This window comes from Petaurus breviceps, unplaced genomic scaffold (assembly GCF_028583685.1).
Source record: "Petaurus breviceps papuanus isolate PSGF00001 unplaced genomic scaffold, PetGlider_PUasm1.0 181, whole genome shotgun sequence".
In the NCBI taxonomy this organism is placed as follows: domain Eukaryota; kingdom Metazoa; phylum Chordata; class Mammalia; order Diprotodontia; family Petauridae; genus Petaurus; species Petaurus breviceps.
The window spans coordinates 11,911,139-11,937,132 of record NW_027185784.1 but is presented as its reverse complement, the minus strand read 5'-3'; the positions used below and the strand labels follow the sequence as shown (position 1 = coordinate 11,937,132).

Sequence of the window (25,994 nt, the reverse complement as noted above, 5' to 3'; positions counted from 1 at the left end):
CCAGGATGTTCCCCAATCACATGTATTTAGCTCCATAACCTCCTTTGAGACCCTTATGTGCCTCCGTAATCCTAATTTCGGTTTTTGACTTGAGGCAGTGACCTAATCTATATCAGTATTCTTCCCCTCATCTTTTCTTTCCTTGTAAACTAGAGGAGGAGGGGAAGGGAGAATTATACAACTCTTAAATTTGGATGACTGGTGCCTAGATCCAAAGCATATTTCTTGAGTTCCTTCTGTAAAGTATAATTAGAGAAAACTTAAGAGAAGTTTGTTTTGGTATTGGTGTTGGGGTTTTTTTTTTGTGTTGAGGGTGGGGTGGGAAGAGGCACTAGCAGTTTAGAATGTGAGTGAGGGCAATATGGAATGTCAATAAGGAAAACCCAGAGGAAGAAATAAAGAAATCACAATCTCATAGTTGGTAGGGACCTCAGACAGATCATTTGCTCCAAGGACCTCTTTTGCTTTGCAAATGGTTGTTGTTCTTTTGTTTGACAGCTTTCAATAAAGGAGAACATAACAATTCCAAAAGCAGTTCATTTCTTTTGTTAGAAAATTTTTCCCTAAACCAAGTCTAAATCTGCCTCTCTTCAATTTTGGCTCATTGTTCAATGGTTCTGCCCTCTGGGACCAAGCAGAACAAAGCTAATCATCCTTCTATGACCTTTTCTATTCAACAGAAAAACTGTCCAGTATTTGAAGATGTTCCCTCCTAAGTCTTCAGGCTAAACATTCTTAAGTGCCTTCTTTTGATCCTTCCTGGGCATATTCTCTACCCTAGTCTCCATCTGAACTGGGAGTTCTCTCCTGACTTGTTAATATTTTTCTTAAAATGTGTTGCCCAGAATAGAAAGCAATATTCCAGAATGGTTTGATCTGTTGATAGTATTTCTTTTACCTTCTCATTCTGGTCATGATGCTTCTCTATGTAGCCTAGGGTAACTTTTTTTTTTAACCTACCATAGCATGTTGCTGAATCATACTGTGCTTACAATGCACAAAAATTTTCAGGGAGTAATTGTTGTGTAGACACATATCCCTCTCTTGTTACTAGGGAAGTTGATCATTTTGAACTCACTATAACATTCTACATTTGTCCCTGTTAAACTTTCATTCCACACATTGGTCAACATTATCAAGATCTTTTGGAATCCTCCATCATCAGTATGTTAGCTATCATCTATGCATTGTGTCATCTGAAAATATGACAAGGTACCTTCTGTGCCTTGAAGTAATTGATGAAATTTTGATTTAGCCTGGGCTAAAGAGAGATCCTTGTCATATTCCACATTTTCATGCATTCATCAGTGATTACTTTTTTAGGTTTGGCCATTTATTCTGTCAGTCCCAAATTTCACTTATTATCCCACATTTCTCCATTTTATCCACAAGGCTAGATTAGAAATTTTGTCAAGGAAATAAAGCATTAACTAGCTAAGAACCATGCCCAGAAATATTGTCATTCTATTTTTGAATGAATGGTTATTCTTTTGATTAATGATTGAATAAGATTTAAGATGATAGGTGCTTTATATTTAGTAGGGAGAGAGGGGAGCCAAGATGGTGGAATAGAAACAGGGCTTCCGTGTGGCTCCTGCTTCCCCTTCCTCCAATTCATGTAAAAAATGACTCTAAACAAACTTTGGAGTTACAGAACCCACAAAGTGACAGAGAGAATCTAACCTCCCACTGAAGACAGCCCGGTAGGCTGGCAGGAAGGGGCCAGCGCAGCGCTCTGGGAACAGCCCAGCCCTGTGTGAGCCGGAGGTTTTAGCCTCAGGGTGGCCACAACCAGCCACCGGCTGGAGGGACTAAAGATCACCAGCAACTGTGGCAGTTTCCAGAATTATCAACCCACAGATGCTATGTTGAGAGTCAGTGAGTGAGAGGTCAGTGCAGTGTGGACTTTGGGAACAGGGAGTTCAGGAGTGCAGTTTGGCCTTTGCCTTTGCCTCCTGGAGGGAGAACTGGCCGAGGTGTGGCGGGCATGGCTGCTTCAGAGCTCCTGGCCTGCAGATTGTAGGGGGACCAAGTGACCAGTCTGAGGGGTAATTACTCTTGGTTTAACCTGCTTGGATTTGGATCACTGTCTAGGGTGGAGGTCCTGGAGTGCGTGACCAGTATGCAAGACCATGTGGAGGCTTCAGAGAGGGCAGCCAACTAAAGCTCCAGCAGCTGAGAAAACCCCAGCAATTGGGACAAAGCTCCCCTCTCTGGTAGCAGAGTTCTACTGTGGCAAAAAGCTCAAAAGTCAGGTAATTGAGTGAGTGGCAGCATGAGCAAGCAAAGGAGGCAAAGCAAACACAGCAATCTGACTTTACACTCCTATTTTGGGGACAAAAAGGATCAAAGTATGGAGCAGGAAGAAGACAATGAAGTTAGAACTCCTGTACCAAAAGCTTCCAAGAAAAATATGAGCTGGTTATAGGCCAGAAAGGAACTTAAGAAGGATTCTGAAAAAAACAAATAAGAGAAGTGGAGGAGGGACGGCTAGGTAGCGCGGTGAATAGATCACCAGCCCTGGATTCAGGAGGACCTGAGTTCAAATCTGGCCTCAGACACTTAACACAAAAACTAGCTGTGGGACCTTGGGCAAGTCACTTAACCCCCCCAAAAAAAGAGAAGTGGAGGAAAAATTGGGAAGAGAAATGAGAATTATGCAAGAAAATTATGAAATGAGAGCCAACAACCTGGCTGAAGAAAATAACACCTTAAAAAATAGACATTCAAATGGCAAAAGAGGCTCAAAAAGGCAACGAGAAGAATGCCTTAAAAAGCCAAATTTGCCAGATGGAAAAAGAATCTCAAAAGTTCACTGAAGAGAATCATTCCTTCAGAATTAGATTGGAGCAAATGGAAGCTAGTGACTTTATGAGAAATCAAGATACTATTAAACAGATCTAAACAAATGAAAAAATAGAAGGCAATGTGAAATATCTCATTGGAAAAACCTCTGACCTGGAAAATAGATCCAGGAGAGGTAATTTTAAAATTATTGGACTACCTGAAAGCTATGATCAAAAAAAGAATCTAGAAATCATCCTTAAAGAAATTTTCAAGGAAAACTGACCTGATGTTTTAGAACCAGAGGGCAAAATAGAGCTTGAAAGAATCCACAGATCACCTCCTTAAAAAGATTCCCAAAGAAAACTCCTAGGAATATTATAGCCAAGTTCCAGAATTCCCAGATCAAGGAGAAAATATTATAAGCAGCCAGGAAGAAACAACTTGAATATTGTGGAAAAATAATCAGGATAACACAGGATCTGGCAGCTTCTATCTACACTGAGGTATCGAAGGGCTTGGAATCTGATATTCTGGAGGTCCAAGGAGCTGGTATTAAAACCAACAATCACCTACCCAGCAAAACTGAGTATCATGTTTCAGGGGAAGATATGGTCATTGAAGGGAGAGAGGAAACCTCCCAACACTACTAGCATTTCTATGTTTTAGTTAAATCTTCATTTCTTCACTGACTTTCAAATGGCATTAAAAAAAAATTTGTTGATACATTGTATTTTTACATAACATATTCTTCATAACAAATGCAGAAATGGTTCCCTGCAAAAAAATACTTTCTCTGAAAAGTCTGTTGATTAACACAAGGGAAGATTTGGTATAATATGATTCTAACATTGCTTGTCTGAGAACCAGTACTTCAAAACCTCAGAGACATGTTTTTATAAGATGTTAGTTTGTTTTCTTCCCTTGCTGTCCCTTTCTAAGGTACTGTAAGGTCTTCCTTTTAATCTTTTCCTTTCCATTACAGTCCACATCCTTTCTATCTTCCCAAATGAAGCATGACAAAAAACTTTGAACAAAAATCTAATTAATAGTGCCCTTTTCTTTCCATTATCATAGCAAAACAAGATTTTTCTAAGACTTACCTTTGGTTCTCTCATCCTTCCTAAATTCTTAGTAGGTATGAGGGCATACCCATTCTCCTACTTGTGTTAGAGCAAGCTTAGGATTGCTTATTCATCCACCCACTGTGTTTTCAGGCCAGGATTTAATTCTTTATAGATCACTTAACTATCAGTTAGATCTAAAACCCAAATACAGGGCCTTTTTTTTTTTTTTTGGCCTTTTGGAGAGAAATTGGGGTTAAGTAACTTGCCCAAGGTTACATGGCTAGTTTTTTTGTGTGGGTGTTTTTTTTTTGTCTGAGGCCGGAACCGAACTCAGGTACCCCTGACTCTGGGCCCAGTAATTTACTCACTGCGCCACCTAGCCCGGCCCAACAGGGCCTTTTAAATCACTTACTTCAGATTAGACCTATGTGATATATTTCATCTTTACATGGCCCTGTTTCAACTGAATCAAGTTAGAAATAGTCAGTGGAAACCCAAGTGGTTGACAGTATGGTCAAATGAAATCTTTGTCTTGGGAACAAGTAGTGAATTTGGTGTATTGATAGAGAACAATTATGATGCCATGTGCATGTGTCTTGTGTTTTTGTGGATATACAAAGATACTTGTTCCTTTAAGCCATTGGTTGGGGAGGGGATATCACATATTTTGAGTGTACTAATCTTGCTTCATAATCAAAATTAGTACACTGATGTTTATGTGATATTTTCCAGTGCACAAAGTGCTTGAATGTTCAGTCAACAAAAATTAAATCCTTATTATGTGCCAGACATTGTAATAAGTGCTGGAAATACAAATAACAGCAAAAAGAAAGTCCCTGCTTTCAAGGAACTTACATTCTATTAGAGAAGACAAACAAAAGGTAGCTGAGGAGAGGAAGAAGTTGCTCTGGGACATGATGGACAAGTCCAGAGGAGTGCAAAAAAAACCTAGCCATGTAACCTTGGGCAAGTTACTTAACCCCAATTGCCCTCCAAAAGGCCAAAAAAAAAAAAAGGCCCTGTATTTGGGTTTTAGATCTAACTGGACAACTCCAGAGGAGGGAAATGGAGAGATGACTGACCTGGGTATTGTAGGAGAAGAGGGTACTGTAGAGGTGGGACTATGAGTTCCAGGGCAGAAGTGAACTTCCAGGATCACTTTATATACATTATCTCATTTGAACTTGGAATAAGGGCTGGAACTTTGTGGCTTACATGTATTTTTGTCTAACATTGAGGGACCATCTTAGTAACACAAAAGATCAACATTTCTAATGCTAGCCTTGTGGATAAAATGGAGAAATGTGGGATAATAAATGATAATTTGGGAGTGATAGAATGAATGGCCAAACCTAAAAAGTAATCACTGATGGATGCATGAAAATGTGGAGTATGCCAAGAATCTCTCTTTAGCCCAGGCTAATCAACATGTTAAGCCTGCAGGTACTGTAGAAATCATTCAGTCCAGCCCCCTCATTTTACAGATGAAGAAATTGAAGCCCATGTTGGGTAAGGGCTTTGCCCAGGGTTATTATGGCAGTAAGTGGCAGAGCTAGCATTTCAGTGTAGGTTATCTGGCTCCAAATCCACCCTTCTTTTCATTGCTGCACTGTCCATGTCTGTAATATTGCCAGAAATGTGCCTGTCACATGAAGAGACAAGATCCGGGGAAAGTAAATTGTCTTTGCCTCTGAGCATTTCATATATTTTTTTCATTATCAGTGGGATAAATATCCCTTAGTCACCAGATCACCAGAAGGAAAGGTGACCAACTGGATAAGGGTCAGTTTGTATTTTATGTGTCGAAATTATTTAGTACTAAAATGCTTTGTTAGTTGGAAAAAGATTTTGTTTTAGTTGACCTTATGTCTTAAACACCAGATGAATGCTTTCTAGGCTGCTTTAACACATGAGAACTTGCAAGTCTCATCAAGCAGCATATCCCCTCAGGCATAAGAACACTGAAGAGATAAACACCTCCAACCCCTCAGGGATTGTTGTATGACATATATCCTTTGACTCACCCAGAAATTGCATTGACTCTTTGTACAAGTATTTTTCAGTGGAGTATAAGATGACAAAAGAAAAAGCAATTGACAGTCTTCAGTAAAGGACAGATAAAAATTCTGACTCTGATAATTGAGCTGGCCTCATTGTAGTCTATTTAACCATGTAGAAAGTTTCAAGATGTTTTAAATTTTTATTTTTTTTAAAGAAACTATTTCTTATCTTCTGTCTCTCCCTCCCTCCCCAATTGTGTAATATAGGTGCCCAAGACAGGTTAACTTAGCGTTTTTTTTTGGAGGGGGGAAGGCAGGGCAATTGGGATTAAGTCACTTGCCCAAGGTCATACAGCTATTTAGTGTTAAGTGAGGCCACATTTGAACTCAGGTCCTCCTGATTCCAGGGCCGGTACATTGTGCCACCTACCTGCCCCAAGCTTACCTTTTTAATTTCTTATTTTAGAAGTCTAATATGTTCTTAACTTTTGCCCCTGAGCTTATTTGAACTTTTGTCAGATTTGTTGAAAGTCATTAAGGTCTTTGGTTAGCACTAATAGTAACCTGACATATTGTGTTCACTATCTCTGTGTATTTGTTTACCAAGAGTCTTTTTCTTTTGTTCAGCTTGCTTTAGCAATAGCAGACCTGGCCCTGCAAATGCCTTCCTGGAAAGGCTGTGTTCAGACCTTGGTAGAAAAGTAAGTAACTTTTGTTTTAAAAGTTTTATTTATATTCATTTGTAATGTGAATTTATTAAAATCATAATGGACTGATATTGGGGGGAAATCTAAATGGAGATATTTATTATGCCTAGAAATTCTATTTTTTGATATTCCAGAGGAAAAGAACAACAGTTAATTTTGTAGACATTTCCTTCACAAAGATAAAAGGAGGCAGATAAACTTTTTCTTATTACACTATGATGTTTGTCCTTTTTTTGAGCTTAGGAACATCTGTTTTGTTGTTTATTTCTTTATCCATTGTCCAAAGGCCTCAAATCAGTTTCTGGCAGAGTAGGACTAATTGAGGCTTCCTTAAACTTTCTTGTTCCTTATTTCTGTTAGGGCTAAGTGGTGTTCCTTATTTGCTGCCAGAATTTTCCATATTGCCTTGTGGATTACTCTCACTAAATGACATATAATCAGTTCTATAAATTGTTACCAGACCATTGCAATTACATTATTGGGAAAGTTATAACAGTTTGGTTTTTGATTGAGATTACTATTTTGTGGTTGAATGACTGGTATTCATATAATAGGATCTTTTTTAGGAGGAAATTTGCTTTATGTATTACAGATGAATACTTTTCTTCCTAAAGAAATAGAATCTGCTATTTTGAAGAACCTTAAGTGATGATAAAACATTAAGCATCCAATCCTGAATTATCTGAGATTTGTTTCTCTAGTATTTGGCCAGGTTTTTTTTCTTGAAAACTAGAGCATGTCCTTTTAAAATTCCTCTTATGGTGGCTATTAAAGCTTTTATGGCTTGAGATATCTCGATAATTCTTTTAATTTCATTTATTTTGTTGTGTATTTTCTGTCATCTTTTTTTTTCCTGGTTTATTTTCTCCTTTCCCCCCAAGATACAGCAATGATGTAACTTCTTTGCCTTTTCTGCTGGAGATTCTTACGGTATTACCTGAAGAGGTACATAGCAGGTCGTTACGAATTGGAGCTAATCGTCGTACAGAGATTATAGAAGACTTGGCTTACTACTCAAGCACAGTAGTTTCTCTGCTGGTAAGTTGGTTTGAGATGCTTACCTGCTTTTCGAGATGCTGGCTTTCTTCCCCTTTGGTATCCTGGAAAGCCCCACCCTCCTTTCATTTATAGTATTTCATGTTTACAGATTCTTTTGTGTACTTTATCTCATTTGATCTTCTGAAAAAAAAGTTTTGCTAAAGAATTTTTTTTTTAGTCCACAGTCACTTCCTCTTAAATCCCAAATTTTTGCCTTCATTAATAGTTCCTGCCCTACAACAAAAACAACAAAAATTAAGCAAAATTTATATGACCTTATTCCACTAACAGTATTCATTTTTCTCCATCTGTGGGCCACCTCTGCTGAGAGGAAGAAAGTATGTTTCTACATTAGCCCTCTGGAACTAGCACTGGTCATTCCATTTGATCTGAATTAGGTTTCACAATGGGGTTTTTGTTATTGCCATTGTACACATTGTATTCTGGGTTCTTTTTGCTTTGCTTTTTCATCAGTTCATGGAAGTCTTTTCATGTTTATGATGTAGGTTGAGCTTGGGAGAGAATGAGGCAAAAAAGAAACAGGCCCTGTTCTCAAGGAGTTTACATTCTTTCCTTTTTTTTTTCCTTTTTGGAGGGGAGAAGGCAGGGCAATTGGGGTTAAGTGACTTGCCCAAGGTCACATGGCTAGTGTTAAGTGTCTGAGGCCAGATTTGTACTCAGGTCCTCTTGACTCCAGGACTGGTGCTCTATTCACTGCGCCTCCTAGCTGCCCAGGAGCTTGCATTCTTTGGGGGGAGACAACTTGTAAACAGAAAAGGAAAACAACATATAGAAGTAGATTCAAAGTAATTTTCGGGGCGGGGGGCGCGGTACTAGCAAATGTAGAGGGAATTAGGATAGACTTTTAAAATAAGCCTTAGAACTGGGGAACAGTCCCAATTTCTGGCTTTAAGGTTGCTATACCCTAAATCTTATGGAGTGCCAGAATTCCTGGGATCTTTTGGCTGTGGTTTTAGTATACCAGCAAAGCTAAACCCACAAAATAACTACATTGTTTCTCTTTATAGCAGGGGTTCTCTACCTATTTTATTGGTATCATTGTATTCTTTTGGCAGTTTGGTGAAGCTTATGGGCCTCTTCTAAGAATAATGTTTTTAAATGCTTAAATACATAGGATTAGAAAGGGAGCCAATGAAATGAAAAACCTTTTTTATAAAATAAGTTTACAGACCCCATGTTGAAGACCCTCTATGCTAGAAAGAGGGGTATTTTATGGGAACCATCAGAACATAAGGCTATAGGAATATTCTTAGCCCTGGATTGAACATTTTAATGTAGTTCAAATTGAAATATCTAGTCAGTAGTTAGTAAACATTAATGTTTTTGTATGTATATAAATGTATAAGACATTTATATTTAATATTTATGCCTCCTGTGTTCTAGGTACTATGCTAAGTGTTGGGGATACAGTTAATACAAAGAAAAACAACCCCTGCCCTCAAGGAGATACATTCAATGTGGCAAGACTGCACAAAAGGAAGCTTGGGAGCTTGGGCTGGTTGGAGTGGGTAAGGGAAGATGTTAGAGGGGAAAGAGCATGGTGAAGCCCCAAAATAGTACACTCAGGTGAGAAATGAGGAGATGTCTGAGTTGAGCACTTGCCTTAAATAGAGGTTTGGAAGTGCTAAAGCATCTAGATTACCCAGTGGAAATAGCACTGGGCCTGGAGTTCAGAAAGACCTGAGTTCAGATGTAAGTTACTTGAAAGTAGGGACTTTTTAATATTTGATTCCCAGTAATTTTTTAAAAACCTCAGACACTGGCTGTGTGACCCTGGGTGAGTCACTTAACCCTGTTTGCTCAAGTTTCCTCATTTGTAAAATGAGCTGGAGAAGGAAACGGCAAACCATTCCAGTATCTTTGCCAATACAACCCCTCATGGGGTCACAAAAAGTCAGACACAACTGAACAAGACTTATTGACCTATGGATTCCATTCTCGTTTCATTAAGCAAGTGATTCACATGGAACTTTTTACTTTAGAATGTATTACATTGGTTTTTGCTGGGACATTTCTTTCTTAGATCTTTAATGCTAAGTTCATGCTTCTCTGTTTATGATTTAATTGTTTTTCTTTTTTGCTTTTTGGAGGGTAGTTGGGGTTAAGCGACTTGCCCAAGGTCACATGGCTAGTTTTTGTGTTAAGTGTCTGAGGCCGGATTTGAACTCAGGTCCTCCTGACTCCAGGGCCGGTGCTCTATTTGCTGTGCCACCTAGCCGCCCCTAATTTTGTTTCTTTAGGGATTTATATTACTATTTCTTCAGAGCAGTGATAATTTGAATGATTTTGATGAGAGCATTAAGAAGTTGTGCGGTAAAAGAAGGGGTCTTTAATGCTTTTTTCTTCTATCTCTAATATCCTTGAGTCATTCTTATGGGAGAAGCTGGGATGTGGGGGGAATTGATAGAATTGGCATCAGAAGTCTATTCTAAATCAAAGTATTGTTTTTGGAATGCCACTGTGTTTTGATGTGTTTAAGATGGCTGTTTCTAAAAATTCCATTTAATAAAACATTATTTAAATACTGAGGGGTGACTGAAATGATACTGGAGTCTATACAATAAAGATAGTGATTTTCAAGGAATTTTTCTTTATTTGTTTACTACTCTGTGTTGTTTTTATAGACATATGGAGAAAACATTATATTTTCAATGGTGCATAACAGAGCTGTGGTTCCATCAGTAGTTTATTTTGTAGAACCTGTAAGTAAATGCCAACACAAAACTATATTTGGTTCTAATATCTGGACAGAAAAACCTTTTAAAGCTTTTTTTCTTTAGTGGCCTCATTTCTTTTTTGTAAAATTTATTATTTCTTCTTGATCTCTTTTTTTCTCTTTATCAGCTGATTTATATTGCCAAGGTTTTGCCATAATTTTCAATTTTTTCAACCAGAAAAGTTAAAACTTGAAAAAGACCTACAAGTTATGACTTTGTACAACATCATGTCAGTTGGTTCAGTCAGCGGTGCTCCTATGTCTCCCTTTGAAGTCCTGTTTCATAATTAATTAGGCTTCAGTATAAGAAAATTTTCTTTACAATTCGAAACCATATTTGAAAAAAGAAATTTAGCATTTCGTTGTTTTTTACATGTGTGTATGTATGTATGTATACAAAAAATGTTTCTGTAATACACCCAAGAATATTCACTTTTATTTTTTCAAGTGTTTATGTATTGCAGTCCTCTTGCTTTTCAGGATACTTTATAATCCTTTCAGATTCTTAAATCAGATTTCATATTTTGGGATTTGTCTTTGACTCTTCCCTTTCTTTCTTTTATATTTTAGTTGTTTTGCTGTTGATTCCTTCTGAAATATTTCTTGTATCAATACTTTTTTATATCCTAACACTGCCCTTGTAAAGAGCCACATTGCCATCCACTCTGGCTATTCCAATAATTTCCTGGGAGGCCTTTTCACTGCTACTCTCTGCTGCCTCTCTTTTATACTGCTGCCAAAAGATTCTTAATTCATAGATATGATTGTGTCTCTCTTAGGCTCAGACATTTTCAGTAGTTCCTTATCACCTCCCTTGTGCAAGCCCCTTTTGTTCTGGCTTGTGAATCCTTCCCAGATCCATGCCAGCCTTATCGCATATTACTCCCCAGCTCATGGACTATTTCACCCAAATTTAGTATCTGCCCTTCTTCCCTGAAACATATCCTTTACTGTGCTTTCTCCTGCTTGTCCTTGTGCTTTTCAGTTCAGTTCAACAAAAATTTATTTAGGGATTAAATAAATGGTGCTTGGGATACAAAGACCAAATTGAAATAGTCCTTAATTCCAAGGAGCTTTTATTTTAGGAGGGATGGGGAACTAACCACTAGCGGAGTCAGAAAAAGTTACCTGCAGATAACACCATACCTGAGCTGAGCCTCAGAGGATACTAATGATTCTAAGAGGTAGGAAGGATGGAGATAGGGGACAGGTTGTGGTGTAAAGGCATCTTCGAGGTAGACAGCTAAATTTAGGAATGGGTACAGGCCAATTTGGCTAGAACACAGAGTTCACAAAGGCAAGTGATACAAAGTGTCTGGAAAGGTAGGTAAGGGCCATATTATGGAAAGGTTTAAATAATGGCAAGCTGAAAAGTTGTTATTTTATTCTGTAGACAATCAAGAGTCACTAAAAGTCCTTAAAAAGGGGGATTTAATATATCAGGCATTTATTTTAGGAATATTGATTTGGCTGCCTGTAGAAGAGATGAGTTAGTGAGGGAAAGGACTTTGAAGTAAGGAAACCAGTTAGACTCTTTCCATAGTAGGTGTGAGATAATGAAAGTATGAATTTAGGATAGTGTCCCTGTGAGAAGAGGCAGATGGACAATCAACAACACTTGGCAACTGATTGGATATGGACAGGATTGAGGGAGAGTGAAAAGTGATGACTGAGGTTATAAACTGGAAGGATGTGGTTTATTAGACTAAAAGAAAAATTTAGATCAAGTTGGGGTAGGGAGAACATAAGTTATGTTTTGAGTCTTTTGTTTTTGAAATTCTGATAAAATATCCAGGGAGAGATGTTCAATGTATGGTTGTCAAATAGGAATTCTAAGGCTGGGGCAGATTTTTTTTTCAGTTTAATATTTTATTTTTTCTAATTACATGGAAAAACAATTTTAAAAATTCAAATTCTTTCTGTCCTTCCCTCTCCTCCCCTCTGATTGAGAAGGCAAGCAGTTTGATAGATACATGTGCAGTCATGCAAAACATTTTCGTATTATATTGTGAAAGAAAACACAGACCAAAAAAAAAATTGCCAAGAAAAATAAAGTTTAAAAAAAGTATGCTTCAATCTGCATTTAGTTCTTTCTCTGGAAGTGGATAGCATTTTTCAGCCTTGAGTTCTTCAGATCATTTCCTGGCTCTGCTCAGTTCACTTTGCAGTAGTTTGTGTAAATCTTTCCAGGTTTTTCTGAAACCTTTCTGCTCATCATTTCTTATAGCATGACAATATTACATCACAGTCATATACCACAATTTGTTCAGCCAATCCCCAACTGATAGACAAACCTTAAATTTCTAATTCTTTGCCACCACAAAAAGAGCTGCTACAAATATTTTTGTACCTATAGGTCCTTTTCCTTTTCCTTTGATATTTTTGGGGTACAGACCAAGTAATGGTATTGCTGGATTAAAGATTATTTAGTTTGGTTGCCTGTTGCGCATAGTTCCAAGTTGCTCTCCAGAATGGTTGGATCAGTTCACAACTTTACCCAGTGGTACATTAGTGTCCCACTTGTCCCACATCCATTCCAACATTTGTCATTTTCCCTTTCTGTCGTGTTAGCCAATCTATTACATGTGAAGTGGTACCTCAGAGTTTTTAATTCGCATTTCTCTCATCAATAGTGATTTAGAGCGTTTTTTTTTTCCCTTTTGGAGGGCGATTGGGGTTAACTAACTTGCCTAAGGTTACACGGCTAGTTTTTTTGTTGTGTGGGTGTTAAGTGTCTGAGGCTGGAACTGAACTCGGGCCCTCCTGACTCCGGGGCCGGCGCTTCTACTCACTGTGCCACCTAGCCACCCCTAGAGCATTTTTTCATGACTATAGATAGCTTTGATTTCTTCTGTTCATTTCTGTTGACCTGTTCATATCATTTGACCATTTTTCAACTGGGCATTTATATGAGGGAGGGACATGCACACTGGCCCAGATAGTCTTCTTCTATTCTTGGCACAGTATTGGGCAAGGTAAAGCCCCTGCAGAGGACAGGGGGCAGCCTAACCCTCCCTTTGGCCTCCCAATAACCCACACCTAATAATGAATTCTGGCAGCTAGAGAAACAAAAGGCATCCCCACTGCCCTTCTGGGGAGAGGAGAGATTGTAGAAAGATGTGATTTGACAGGTGAGTCAGAAGAGGCTCCACAGGGAACCAGGGGCCCATCTCAGTGCTCCCTGCCCTATAGGGCTGACTGGAGTGGGAGGGCACAGGGCCAGGGGACGTCTAACCCAGGGATAGGGAAGATAACCCAGTCCCAGGCTGGCGGTGGCTTCCCATTGAACATGGCAGAATGACTCAAGGCTTCCCCACCCCAGGTCACCCTCCTCCCTCGTGCTGTGCTCTGGTGAGTTCAACGGGGTGGATAAATGGACGGCCAAGGAACTTCAGGGCACCATGATTGTGAGGAGCAGGCAGGCTGCTTCCCAAAGACAGAGAGTGATTGCAAACATCCTTAGCTTCACCTATGATTGATGGAGGTGAGGAGAGAGTGCTCATACAGACATAGGAGACAGGGAACAGAGCTGGAGGAAGAGGAGAAGAGGTGGAGAACAGAAGAAGAGAGGAGAGGCAAAGGACGACACGACAGACTGATGTGGATGGGCCAGGAGCACTCCCAGCCCCCACAGAGTCAGGCATCAGAGTCAGCAAAACTTCCATGGTCCCTGGATAGGAGAACCTGTCTAGGAGGGCGGGGGCTGGGTGAGGCCGCCTTAGTCCTGAGTCCCCGCTGCCTTCTGGACCAGAGGGATCTTGGATAGGTCCACCCCAGTGAGAATGTGAATGGAGGCCAGCAGCTCCACCAGTAGGCAAGTCACTTCATTAGTGACTTTGCTGTTATCACCGCTAAGCACCATGACCTTGTCCACTTTGGGCAGTGGGGCAGCCACTTTGGCAGCAATCGAGGGGAGGGCGTCAAGCACAAGGGACAGCTTGGCCGCATGGCTGTACTGCTGGTAGGCCTCAGCCTTGAGCTTCATGCGTTCCACCTCAGCCTTCCCCAATGCTTCAATCACCATGGCTTCTGCCTCCACTATCTTTTGGATCTTCTCTGCCTCAGCCTGTGCCAGGAGGACCTTCTTCATCTTCTCTCCCTCTGCGTTCTGCTGGATGCAGTGGGCCTTTGCCTCTGAGGGCTGCTGGATGGCGGACATGAGCTCCTTGCCTGTCCGGAGGATCTCCTGCTCCTCCACGTTGATCTGCTTCTTCCTCTGCACCACCTCGATCTCCAGCTCCTCCTGACGGATCTTCTGCTGCTTCTTGGTGGCCTGGAGCTCATAGGCCAGCTGGGCCTCGGCCGTCTTGTTGCTGACTTCCTCAGTGAAGGCCGAGTTTTTCAGCTCGAAGGAGCATTTGGAATTGGTGATGTACGTGTCTGCCAGGAACTTCATGTCCAGCATCTCCTTCTTGCACTTGGCCTCCCTGATGCCCGCTTCTCACTTCACCTGGGCCACTCTGCTGTCAGCATCCCTCTGCAACTGGGCTGTCTGCAACTTGCCTAGGGAGCTCAGGTAATTCACTTTATCATACGTGTCTTTGATGGTGAAGCTAAGGATTTTGATGCCCATGTGACCTACATTAAGGGCTGCCACTTCCCTCACCAGCTTGGCAAACTGGTCCTGGTCCTGGTAGATCTGCTCCACCATCAGGGTCCCTAAGATGGATCACAGGTGGCCCTTGAGGGTCTGCAGGACTGCATTCTTGATGTCATGGACATTTTTCCTCAGGAACTGCTCACAGGCCACAGCTAACAGATCATTCTCAGTCAGGATCTTCACCTGGGCGACACCCATCACAGTTAAAGCTACCCCCTCAGCCGTCTCTACATCCTCGCAATGGGACTGCAACAGCATTATTTCTAGGGTAATCCTCTGTGTATCTGAGATGAACTACCAGGCCCAGGTCCAGCCTCCAAGCATATATTTCTTTGCATCTGGACTGAAGCAGCCCCCTGACACCACCAATGCTTTGTTGGGTCTCACCGTGTAGCAGTTGCCCATGGCTTTAGCTGCCAGCGCTCGGGGATGGCGGCTACACCGCACTCGTGCCTCTGCCCAGTGGGGTGGAGGAGCTTGAGGCCCGAGAGGCCACCGAGCGTGCTTGTGCCTGAGTCATATCTTTTTTAAAAAATAATTATTTTTAGTTTTCAGCATTCACTTCTGTAAGATTTTGAGTTTTAAATTTTCCCCTCCTCCCTCTCCTCCACTCTCCCCAAGACAGTGTGCAATCTGATATAGGCTCTACTTAATATTTTCATTCATATTAAATATTTTCACATTAGTCATGATGCAAAGAAGAATTAAAATTAATGGGAGGAACCACGAGAAAGAAGAAACAAAGCAACAAAAGGAAAGGAGAGCAAACAGTCTGCTTCCATCTGCATTCAGACTCCAGAGTTCTTTGTATGTGGATGGCATTTTCCCTCATGAGTCTTCGAATTCTTTTAGGTCCTTGCATTGCTGAGAAGAGTTAAGTCTGTCAGAATCAGTCACCACACAGTGTGGCTGTTACTGTGTACAATGTTCTCCTGGTTCTGCTCACTTCACTCTTGAGTCATATCTTGTCATTCCCTCCTCATACCAGATAGTGTTCATCATGCCTTTAGTATAATACATGGCAGTTTCTTGGGCAGTATGGCATTGTGGAAAGAGGACCAAATTGTGATAAAAAGACCTGAGTTCAGCTGTTATTAAACATTTGTGTAACTTGGGCCAAATCACTTAACCTCTCTGAGCCTCGGTTTTCACATTTATAAAATGGGAATAATCATACCTATTTACAGTATTGTGGGGAGAGCACTTTCTAGAACTTTTTGCATTATAGGAATATGATTATTTTGAGAAATAATAAAAGAAATATAATTATTTTTAGAAATCATCTAACCAATACAAGACTGTCCATCATTTACATTGTTTTGTTAATTAAGGCCCTTTTTGTTGGCGGGGTTGCATGACAAATTGATGCCTGTCACTAATGGGACATGTGTTGGTTAAAATGGACTCTTTTGGTTAACTTGGATTTTCATTTCTCTCTTTATGTCAGAGTTTCTTAACCTTTATAAAATGTCAGTCTCATTAATTTCTCTTTTTCTTAACTGGTCTTAAATTGTTTTGACAGTTAACAGCTTTGTGATATAGTTTGAGATCTGGTACTGCTAGACCCCCTTCCTTCATATTTTTTTCATTGATTGCCTTGATATTCTTGAAGAATCTTTTGTTTTTCCAGATGATTTTTGTTATTTATTTATTCAGTCTCTATAAAGTAATTCTTTGGCAGTTTGATTGGTATAGTATTAAATAAATTAATGGAGGTAGATAGAATTGTTATTTTTATCCTGTTGACTTGGTAGTAGGTAGACACCCAGGTATTTCATACTATCTATTGTTACTTTAAATGGAATTTCTCTTTATCTCTTCCACCTAGGTTTTATTTAGAATATGCAGAAATGCTGATAATTTCTGCAGGTTTATTTTATATCCTGCTGCTTTGCTGAAATTGTTTTTATTAGTTTTTTAGTTGACTCCAGGGTTTTCTAAGTAAACCATAACATCATCTACAAAAAGTGATGGTTTTGTTTCCTCATTACTTATTCCTTTATTTCTTTTTCTTGTCTTAATTGATATAGCTAGCATTTCTAGTACAACATTAAATAGTAATGGTGATAATGGACATCCTTGCTTCACTCCTGATCTTGATGGAAAGGCTTCTACCTTAGCTGGCTTTTGGTTTTAGCTAAATCCTACTTAATCATTTTAAGGGAAACTCCCTTTATTCTTGTGCTTTTTAGTGTTTTTAACAGAAAGTGTAGCTTGTCAGAAAAATTTTCTGCATCTGTTAATAATAATCATATGATTTTTGTTGTTAATATGGTTAATTATGTTTGTAGTTGTCCTAATATTTAACCAGTTTTGCATTCTTGCTATGGTGTGTTATCTTTGTGGTATATTATTGTAATCTTGCTAGTATTTTTATTTAAAATTTTAGCCTCAGTATTCATTAGCAAAATTGGTCTATAGGGTTTTTTTTTTTTTTACTCTCCCTGATTTAGGTACCATGACTACATGTGTGTCATAAAAATAATTTTATCAGATTTCTTTATCTGTGTTTTTCAAGCAGTTTGTGTTATATTGGAATTGTTTTTTAAATTTTTGGTAGCATTCACTTGGCAGTCCATCTGTTGCTGGGAGTTCATTTATGGTTTATTGAATTCTTTTTTCTAAGATAGGGTTATTAAGTTTTCCATTTTTGTAAATATTTATCCATTTCATTGATATTGTCAGTTTTGATTGCATGTGATTAGACAAAATAGCTCTTAATTATAATTTATTTCATCTTCGTTGGTTGTAAATTCAGCTTTTTCATTTTTGAAGCTGATAATTTGTTTTTCTTTATACAAATCAAATTAGGCAGTCATTGATCCATTTTGGTTCCCCCCCCCCCAAAAAAAAGCTTTTAATTAGTTTAATGGTTTTTTAACTTTGAATTTTGTTAATCTCTTCTTTGATTTTTAGGATTTCTGTTTTGTTTTGGGTTGGTTTTCTACTTTTTTTAGTTGCTTACCCACTTCATTGATCTACTCTGTCTTTCTTTTATTAACATAATATCTAGACATATAAATTTTCCCCTAAGTACTGCATTCCACAAATTTGGTATTTTTGTCTCATCGTCATTATTTTTAATGAAATTATAGAATGTTTCTATAATTTGGTCTTTGACCCACCCATTCTTTAAGGAGAAAGTATTTAATTTTTAATCTATCCTTGAAAGATCTTTGTTGAATGTAATTTTATTGCATTATTGTCAGAAAAAGATGCATTTAATATTTCTGCTTTTGAGGGTTTGATGCCTTAATACATGGTCAAATTTTGCAAAGGTGGCATTCATAGCTGAAAAATAGGTATATTCTTAACATTCATATTTATAGGTCTTTCGTGTGTAACATTTCTAAACTTTAATTCACTGTTTAACATCTTTCATGTTTATTTTATGGTTAACTTTATCTAGGTCAGGGGAAATGTTTATCAAATTGAATTATAGTTTCATTGTCCATTTCTTCCTATAACTCATTTTACATTTCCTTTAAGAATTTGGATATGTTTGGTGCATTTTGGTGCTTTTATTTTCAGTATCACTAATAATTCATTGTTTGTGGTACCTTTTAACAAAATGTAGTTTCCTTTTTTAACTCTTAAGTCTGTTTTTGTCTAAGACAATGGTTGCTGCCTCTGCCTTTTTTACTTCCACTAAAGAATAACAGATTCTACCCAGCCTTTTATTTTAACTGTGTATATCTTTGTTTCAAGTGTGTTTCTTATGAAAAAACATTGTGGGATTCTAGTTTCTAATCCATTTTGCTATCCTTCTTCCATTTTATGAGTTAGTCCATCTCATTCACACTCACAGTTATGATTGCAAACTATATTTCCCTCCATCCTATTCTCTTAGCCTTAGCCTTCTCCCTCTCATCCTCTCCCTTTTTTTTTTTTTTTTTAAAGCAATTGGGGTTAAGTAACTTGCTCAACGTTACACGGTTAGTTATTTCTGGGTGTGGTGCTAAGTATCTGAGCCTGGATTTGATCCCCAGGTCATCCCAACACTAGGGCAGGTGCTCCTACTTGCTGAGCCACCTGGCCACCTCTAAGCAATTGGGGTTAAGTAACTTGCTCAAGGTTACATGGCCAGGTGTTTCTGGGTGGGTGCTAAGTGTCTGAGCCCAGATTCGATCTCCAGGTCATCCTGACACTGGAGCCGGTGCTCTTACTCCTTGTGCTACCTGGCCGCCTCAGGACTTAACTCTTTAAACAAACCCTAAATTTGTTGTGTCAAATCGTCTACCTTAATTTCATCCAGGGAGGCCTCATTGATATGTGAAATCAATTCATCGAATTGTGCCAAATCCACTCCCATTATCTCTACATTGAATGAAATGCTAAATTTCATTTAGAAATTAGTGAAAGTGAAGATTAAAAAATATATAATTCATGGATCTCCTGAAACCTGACCACTGATCCCAAGGTTCAGATCTTTTGCTTTATATTGTTCCTAGATGAAATCTTTTTCCTTTTTTAGATTAATATAGAAATGCTATGATTTAACGATCTTTTTAATATTATTCTACATTTCAATCATGACCAAAGACCTCATTGAACTTTGTATTGCTGGTCATTTTTCATGTACTCATAGCTTTTCTCTAGCAGTCTTTAAAGCCTTATTTTAAAAATAAAGTTGTTCTGGGTAGTGAAATTTTGTTGCTAAAAATTTTCAGAAACTGAAAGCTTCCATTACTTTAGGAGTTTAAGAATGTTGCTGATGTATTTATTAAGATTCAGTCTATTTAAAAGTCCTGCTTTTAGATGGGGAAAATAAGAACCTCTGTCCATTAATGCCCCAACAGTTGGTATCTGTGTTAGTATTCCAGCTTGAAGGGTTGGATGCCTTAATAAAATTGAAATGTCATAATTTATTATGTGATTCTTTCCTTTTTGGCTCGATTGCTTGAAAAATAAATGTACCTTGTTAGTTTTGTAGTTCTGAGAATCTCATGTTCCAGAAGTGTAAAAACCATGTGAGTACTCAAAAAATAATACTTTAGGCCAAGACCCCAAAAGGCTACAAAAATATGTATGCCAAAATTTTCACTTGCTTTTCCTCATAGTGTAGAAACAGCTATACCCTATCATTTTTCATCTTCTGATAATAGCATGTGCCTTTTATCAAAACTTTACTGAGATGTATATATCACTTTACTCAAAACACATTAATCATGCAGTCAGTTCCTTTTAAAAATTTCTTTGAATTTAAGTATTTGTAGGTTGCCAGTCTCAGTCAACTTTGGCTCAGAATAATAGGACAAGAACTAAAGAAGTAGTAAATTAAGTTTTAATTTAAGTTGGCAAATTTTATTTAGCACCTAATTTGTTTAAGGCACCTTAGGTGACAGAGACAAACATGAAACAGTTATCTGTCTAAGAGAACTTACATTCTTATAAGAAGATACAGAGATAAATAGTTTTAGAAGGGGAAATTTACAGGGGTGATCTGTGAAGTCTTTATGGAAAGTAGCACCAGTGGGTCTGTAATCAAGCATTTAGGATGTGAAGAGAAAAAAAGTTATTAACCTTAAGGAGCTTACATTTGTAGCAGCAAGCACCCCAAGCGTCCTCAGGGTTTGCCGCCCATACAGGTTCTTGGATCTGTTTTGTTAAAGGAAAGCAACTCAAAATGGGTTAACAAGCTTACTTTAATCAGTCAGACATATATCGTTTACCTTGTTCAGGGGAAAAAGGTCAGCACCCCGCACTTCAAAGTATACAGGCAGAATTATCAAGACAGAAACAGATCAAGTAGACAGCTTTCCAACTGTCCAGCCATTACATCCATACCCAATCAACATCTGGGTTTCTCAAAGCTGGGGGGGCTCTGGACAACGGCTTTTCAGAATACAGATCAAATCACAGAACACTTCTCAAAGTGAGCCCCCAAAACAAAGCTACACACCAGGGCTTATATAGCCTTCTCCTGGCTCAGAGAATGTGACAACCTTTTGGACCCACTGGCCAATCAAAAAGTATCTACTGAAAAACAAGCCTCCCACCCTAGGCTCCAGGTGCACTTTAGCCTAGGGGCAGGGAAGATCTTCCAAATTTGCATTCCCATTACAACATTTTACAGTGGAAAGAATATAAGTAAATACAAAATAATACATACAAAGTAAATGCAAGGTAATTTTGGTGGTGGGGAGAAGTAATAGCAAATTGGACATTAGACATGGCCTTTTGTAGATGTCGAGGCTCGAGCTGAGCTTTGAAGGAAGATAAAGGTTCTGAGAATCACTGCATTTCAGGCAGTGGTTTGCACACCTACAAAGATATGAAAGATGAGGAGTATCAGGTAAGGGAAATAGAAGTCCAGTGTGTCTGAAACAGTATTTGGAAAGGAATAATGAATGGTAGGGTAGAACTAGATTATAGGAGACCTTTAAGTACCTTGGAGAGTCTACATTTTCTCCTAGACACAATAGAGAATCCCAGAAGGCTTTTGAGCAGAGCAGTTATTTGATCATCATTATGCTATAAGAAGATTAATTTGCGTTGTGGAGGATAGATTGGAGATGGTAGAGGCTGGAAGCAATACAAACATTTAGGAGGCTATTGTGTTTGTCTAGGTAAGTGATAAGGGACTGGACTACCGCTGTTTTAAGTGGAGAGACGAGCATAGATGCAAGACATCTATGGAGAGATGTGGAGGTAGACTAACCAAGATTTGGCAGCTAATTGAATTTGAAAGGTAAAGCAGAAGGAAGAGTCAGGTATTATTGACGTTGCAAATCTAGATAAATGAGAGAATGGGAGTAGGTCTTCAACAGAGTTAAGGCAGGTTAGTTTTTTGAGGGAATGATGATGAGTTTTATTTGACTTTGATATGCTTTTAAATGTGTCTAACAGCAATTGTTGATGTGAGACTGAGACTAGGGGGGGTGAGCTCTGGGTGTATAGTTCTGGCAATCAGCCTCATTGTTGTTGAGTTGTGTCCAACTCTCTGTGACCACTTGTTGGGGTTTTCTTGACAAAGATTTTGGAGTGGTTTGCCATTTTCTTTCTCCAGCTCATTTTATAGATGAGGAAACCAAGTCAAACAGGGTTAAGCGACTTGCCTAGGGCCTCATAACTGGTAAGAGTCTGAGGTCAGATTTGAAGTCAAGTCCTCTTGATGCCAGGCCTGGCCCTCTATCCATCCATCTATGCAGTTGGCTGCATAAAAATAATTCAGCTCACAAGAGAAGAGCCTTTAAAGATGATCATGGTTTAAGTGTGTAGGAGACAAATAGCAAAGAGAAGGCCACAGACTCCTAGAAGCCAATGGAGAGAATAGTATTCAGGAGGAAGAAGGTGGTGAGTGGTGTCAAGAGCTATAGAGACGTCGAAGATGAGGACTTAGCAGGTGCCGTGATTCTGATGAAGTGAAAGCAGATTTCAAAGTTTTAATAAGGTTCAGTCAGCTACAGTATTAAGGAGGACAATAAGAGAGTTTAGTGTCTTTTTGAATCTAGCAGAACTTCTGTCTATACAGATGTATAATTTTCTGAAGTATTCTGCCATTGGAGATCCTAGCTGATGATTCATGAGAATAGCAAGTTTGCCTTTATATACTCCCTTTTCCTGATGCCTTCTTCATATATACAGATTTTTCTGGTTAAATTCTCTTTTCAATAAATGATCATTCACTTCCCTTAGAAATTTTAGGAATTCTTGAGGTCATATCAGCAAATCAAGAATCTAGCTACAGAATGTATCCTGTAGTGGGGGATAGAAGATAAACAAAATGGAATAAGGTAGGTGAAGCAGGCATTCAAATATCTTCTCCCTTTTCTTTTCCTTCTGCCTTCTGTTTCAGGAAGAGTTCATCGAGAATTTAGCTGGAAAGACTTTGGACAAGATTTACCTGAATTGGCAGGTGTGAGATGGGGAAAATATGTTTACAGTCTTCCAAATTAGTCTTGATATCTCAAGTAGTCCATTAGAGAATTAAATGGCCTACATACACAGTAGGATGCATTTCTGTGCCCCTTAGGGTTTAGGCAAACTATCATCATCTTGATGCTCAGCTCCATGAATCAGGAACATTTCTTGTACCATGTTACAGGTGTTCTTATCCATTGCATAAAGGAATCTGTTTTAGAATTATAATAGTCAGAAAGGTAGCTGACCCTCTTCAGATTTTAGCTTTCAGGATATCTTAAAGATATAATCAGTAAATATGGAACTGGGATGGCAAATGAATCACATATAGAGAGGGAAGCATAGGTTTCTTGAAATTAGGTCAGGATTCAGAGCTACATTTTGGTTGAAAATTAGAGGATCTTATCTTTACAGATTGTTGTGTAAATATTAAAGTACTTTATATGTGTTAATTCTTTATTGTCAGTACTGTTTTATGTATATTGGTAATGGCTTTATTACTCACCAGAATTTGTTTATGTATTTTGGGGGGGGGAAGTGTTTTTTATTTTTTTGCCTTTTGGAGGGCAATTGGGGTTAAGTAACTTGCCCAAGGTCACATGGCTAGTTTTTTTGTGTGGGTGTTAAGTGTCTGAGGCCAGAACCGAACTCAGGTTCTCCTGACTCCAGGGCTGGCACTTTACTCACTGCACCACCTAGCCTCCCTGACAATGTTTTTATTGATAGTTTTTGGTTTTGCGTTGTATTTGTTTCTGAATATATACTTTTCCCTTCCCTTATCTGGCCATTTCTTGTATCAATTTACAATGAAATAGTAAAAAGCATTTCCACAAAACCAATCCATTGAGTTGGACAGCATATGGAATAATTCTACTTACAATCCCTCACCTTAGCAATGAAGGGAGACAAGTACTTTTTCTTGAGGTCAAACTTGGTTGTTATAATTACATAACATTTCATTCAGAGGCTTATTTTTTTAATTATTCTTTTGCATTATGGAAGTCAATTGTATTTTATCAGTTTATAAGTTCTGTCTCTTCATATTTCTCCAAATTTTTCACATTCATCATTTCTTAGTTTAGTGATGCATTTTAAATTCATGTTCCCCAATTTGTTTAGCCATTCTACAGTTAAAGGGCTTCTACTTTGCTCCTAGTTTTTGCTACCACAAAAAAATCCTCCTATGAAGATGTATATGGGATGTTTCTTTCTATCCTTGACTTCCTTTGGTGTAATGCCTAGCAGTAGGATCTTTGAGTGAAAGATGATGGACATCTTAGTCACTTTCTTCACAGAGTTCAAAATTACTTTCTAGAATGGTTGGATCAATTCATAGCTCCCTTCATAGTGTATTAGTGTACCATTCTTTATGTAATAACATGTATATGGTTTTACTGCAGAAATGTTTTTAAAAGTATCCCCAGAAGAGGGACAGTGACTAATAATGAACCAAATGATCTTTTCCTTTTCATCTACTTTATATGCTATAATATTTCTGGTGTTGTGTTATAAAACTTCATCTGTAACAGTGTATATTTTGCAACTTGTTGAATTTTAAAGCTAAAAATCTAACTTTTCTGTATGGAAATTGAGAGCATTATAATTATCAATAACTTGAAATGTGATGAGTGTTCATTTTTATTTACCTCTCTTTTTACATATATAAGAGATCTAATTATATAAAATCTAGGTGTTTAGACAAACATCACCTTAAACCAAAACTTTACTAATATTGTGAATCATCATACAAATGAAGAAATAGTAACCTTAAAAATACTACTAATGGTAGTAGTTCACATTTATATGGCTTTTTGAGATTTGCAGAGTGCTTTTCTCACAGCTGTCCTTTGTAGCAATGAAAGTTATGTATGAAATCACTGCCATCTGCCTGTAACACTTGAGGTAATTCTAGTTGTGGGATTAAATACAAAACTTGGCATTATTTAATGTTTTTGTCCTCTTTTTTGATCTTTCTTTCAGATGACTTGTGTGGAAAAGGCAGGAACAGATGAGAAGATGCTTATGAAGGCCTTTCGATGCTTAGGTAGTTGGTTTAACCTTGGTGTCCTGGACAGTAACTTCATGGCTAACAATAAATTGCTAGCTCTTCTTTTTGAAGTTTTGGTGAGTTTTTGAATTTTGCTATGTGCCAAAGTTTGGTTGTATTACACTTTCCAAACTTTAGTAACTGACTTATGGAGAAATAACGAAGAAATAACGAATTTCAAAATTCTACTTAGTGTATACTGAAAAAGCAGAAGTGGTACTTTTTTTGCTGATGTCCCAGGGCCAGAGTTATGAACTTCTCTTTTCTCTATATAACATCTTTAACATCCAGAACAGGTTTTAGTTTTCAGTTACATTGATCAAAGAAAATTGACTTTGTAATTAAGTCTGTATATAAGTAATTTGCATGTTAGAAGTCCCAATGCCACTGAGCTTTAGACATGCAAGTGTAATTAATTACTTCGGTAGGATCATCCAACAAATTTAGTGATCGTTTAGTTACCATCACATCTGTGAACTTAGTGGGTGGTGGAGAGAGGAAAAGAAGTATTAAAACCAGGGGGGTGAGGGATAGCAGAGAAAAAAATTGGAATTGTGGGTAATAGGGAGAAAAAATTTCAGTTGAGGAGCTCATGAGCAATGGCGGGGGAGGGGGGAGGGTTGGTGTAGTATTGGAACCAAAGGGATTATGAGTAAGGAGAAGAAAAGCATCAAGATGGGGCTGGGGTAGGGGGACAGTTGCAGATAAGGAAGTCCCACTGAATTAATATTTGTAATGAAAGGATTTGAAGATTTTGAGGTCAGTGGGATAAAACATATGTTTAAATATGCTTAGTCATATTTTGGGTTTAAAAGAAACCTCTTTCCTCATATTCTTTTTCTGTGAAAAAGTGGTTAGAATGGTACTTTAACTTTTAGAATTAAAAATTGAATAATCACAAAAAAAGAAATTGAAAGAGCCTTTGGTATTGTTTTTTTTTCTGTCAAGGTCTTACCCATTTGAAGACATGTTGATATTTAAACTCTTTATAGACATAATATGTCTGTATCTATATTTATATGTCTATGGGCGTGGTCATACAGGAGAAGGGTTATTAAACATCAGTTGTCTTGAGTGTCAGTGAAGTTAAATGAATGGGAATGGATGAATTTAATACAGGTGATCATCACATATACTTTGTGCGCAAGAAT

The 25,994-nt window shown here is 38.2% G+C and overlaps 1 protein-coding gene and 1 pseudogene across 1 annotated transcript in view; one reads left to right on the top strand and one right to left on the bottom strand.

Annotated features, from left to right (window-relative positions):
* TNPO3 (transportin 3) overlaps window positions 1-25,994 on the top strand; it is a 125,308-nt gene that overhangs the window by 42,905 nt on the left and 56,409 nt on the right. The window contains exons 3-5 of the mRNA XM_069087182.1: window positions 6,479-6,552; window positions 7,440-7,596; window positions 24,777-24,920. Coding sequence (XP_068943283.1) covers window positions 6,479-6,552; window positions 7,440-7,596; window positions 24,777-24,920 — 375 coding nt within the window. The remainder of the gene's footprint in view (window positions 1-6,478; window positions 6,553-7,439; window positions 7,597-24,776; window positions 24,921-25,994) is intronic.
* Window positions 10,819-17,436, bottom strand: LOC138160582 (flotillin-2 pseudogene; annotated as a pseudogene).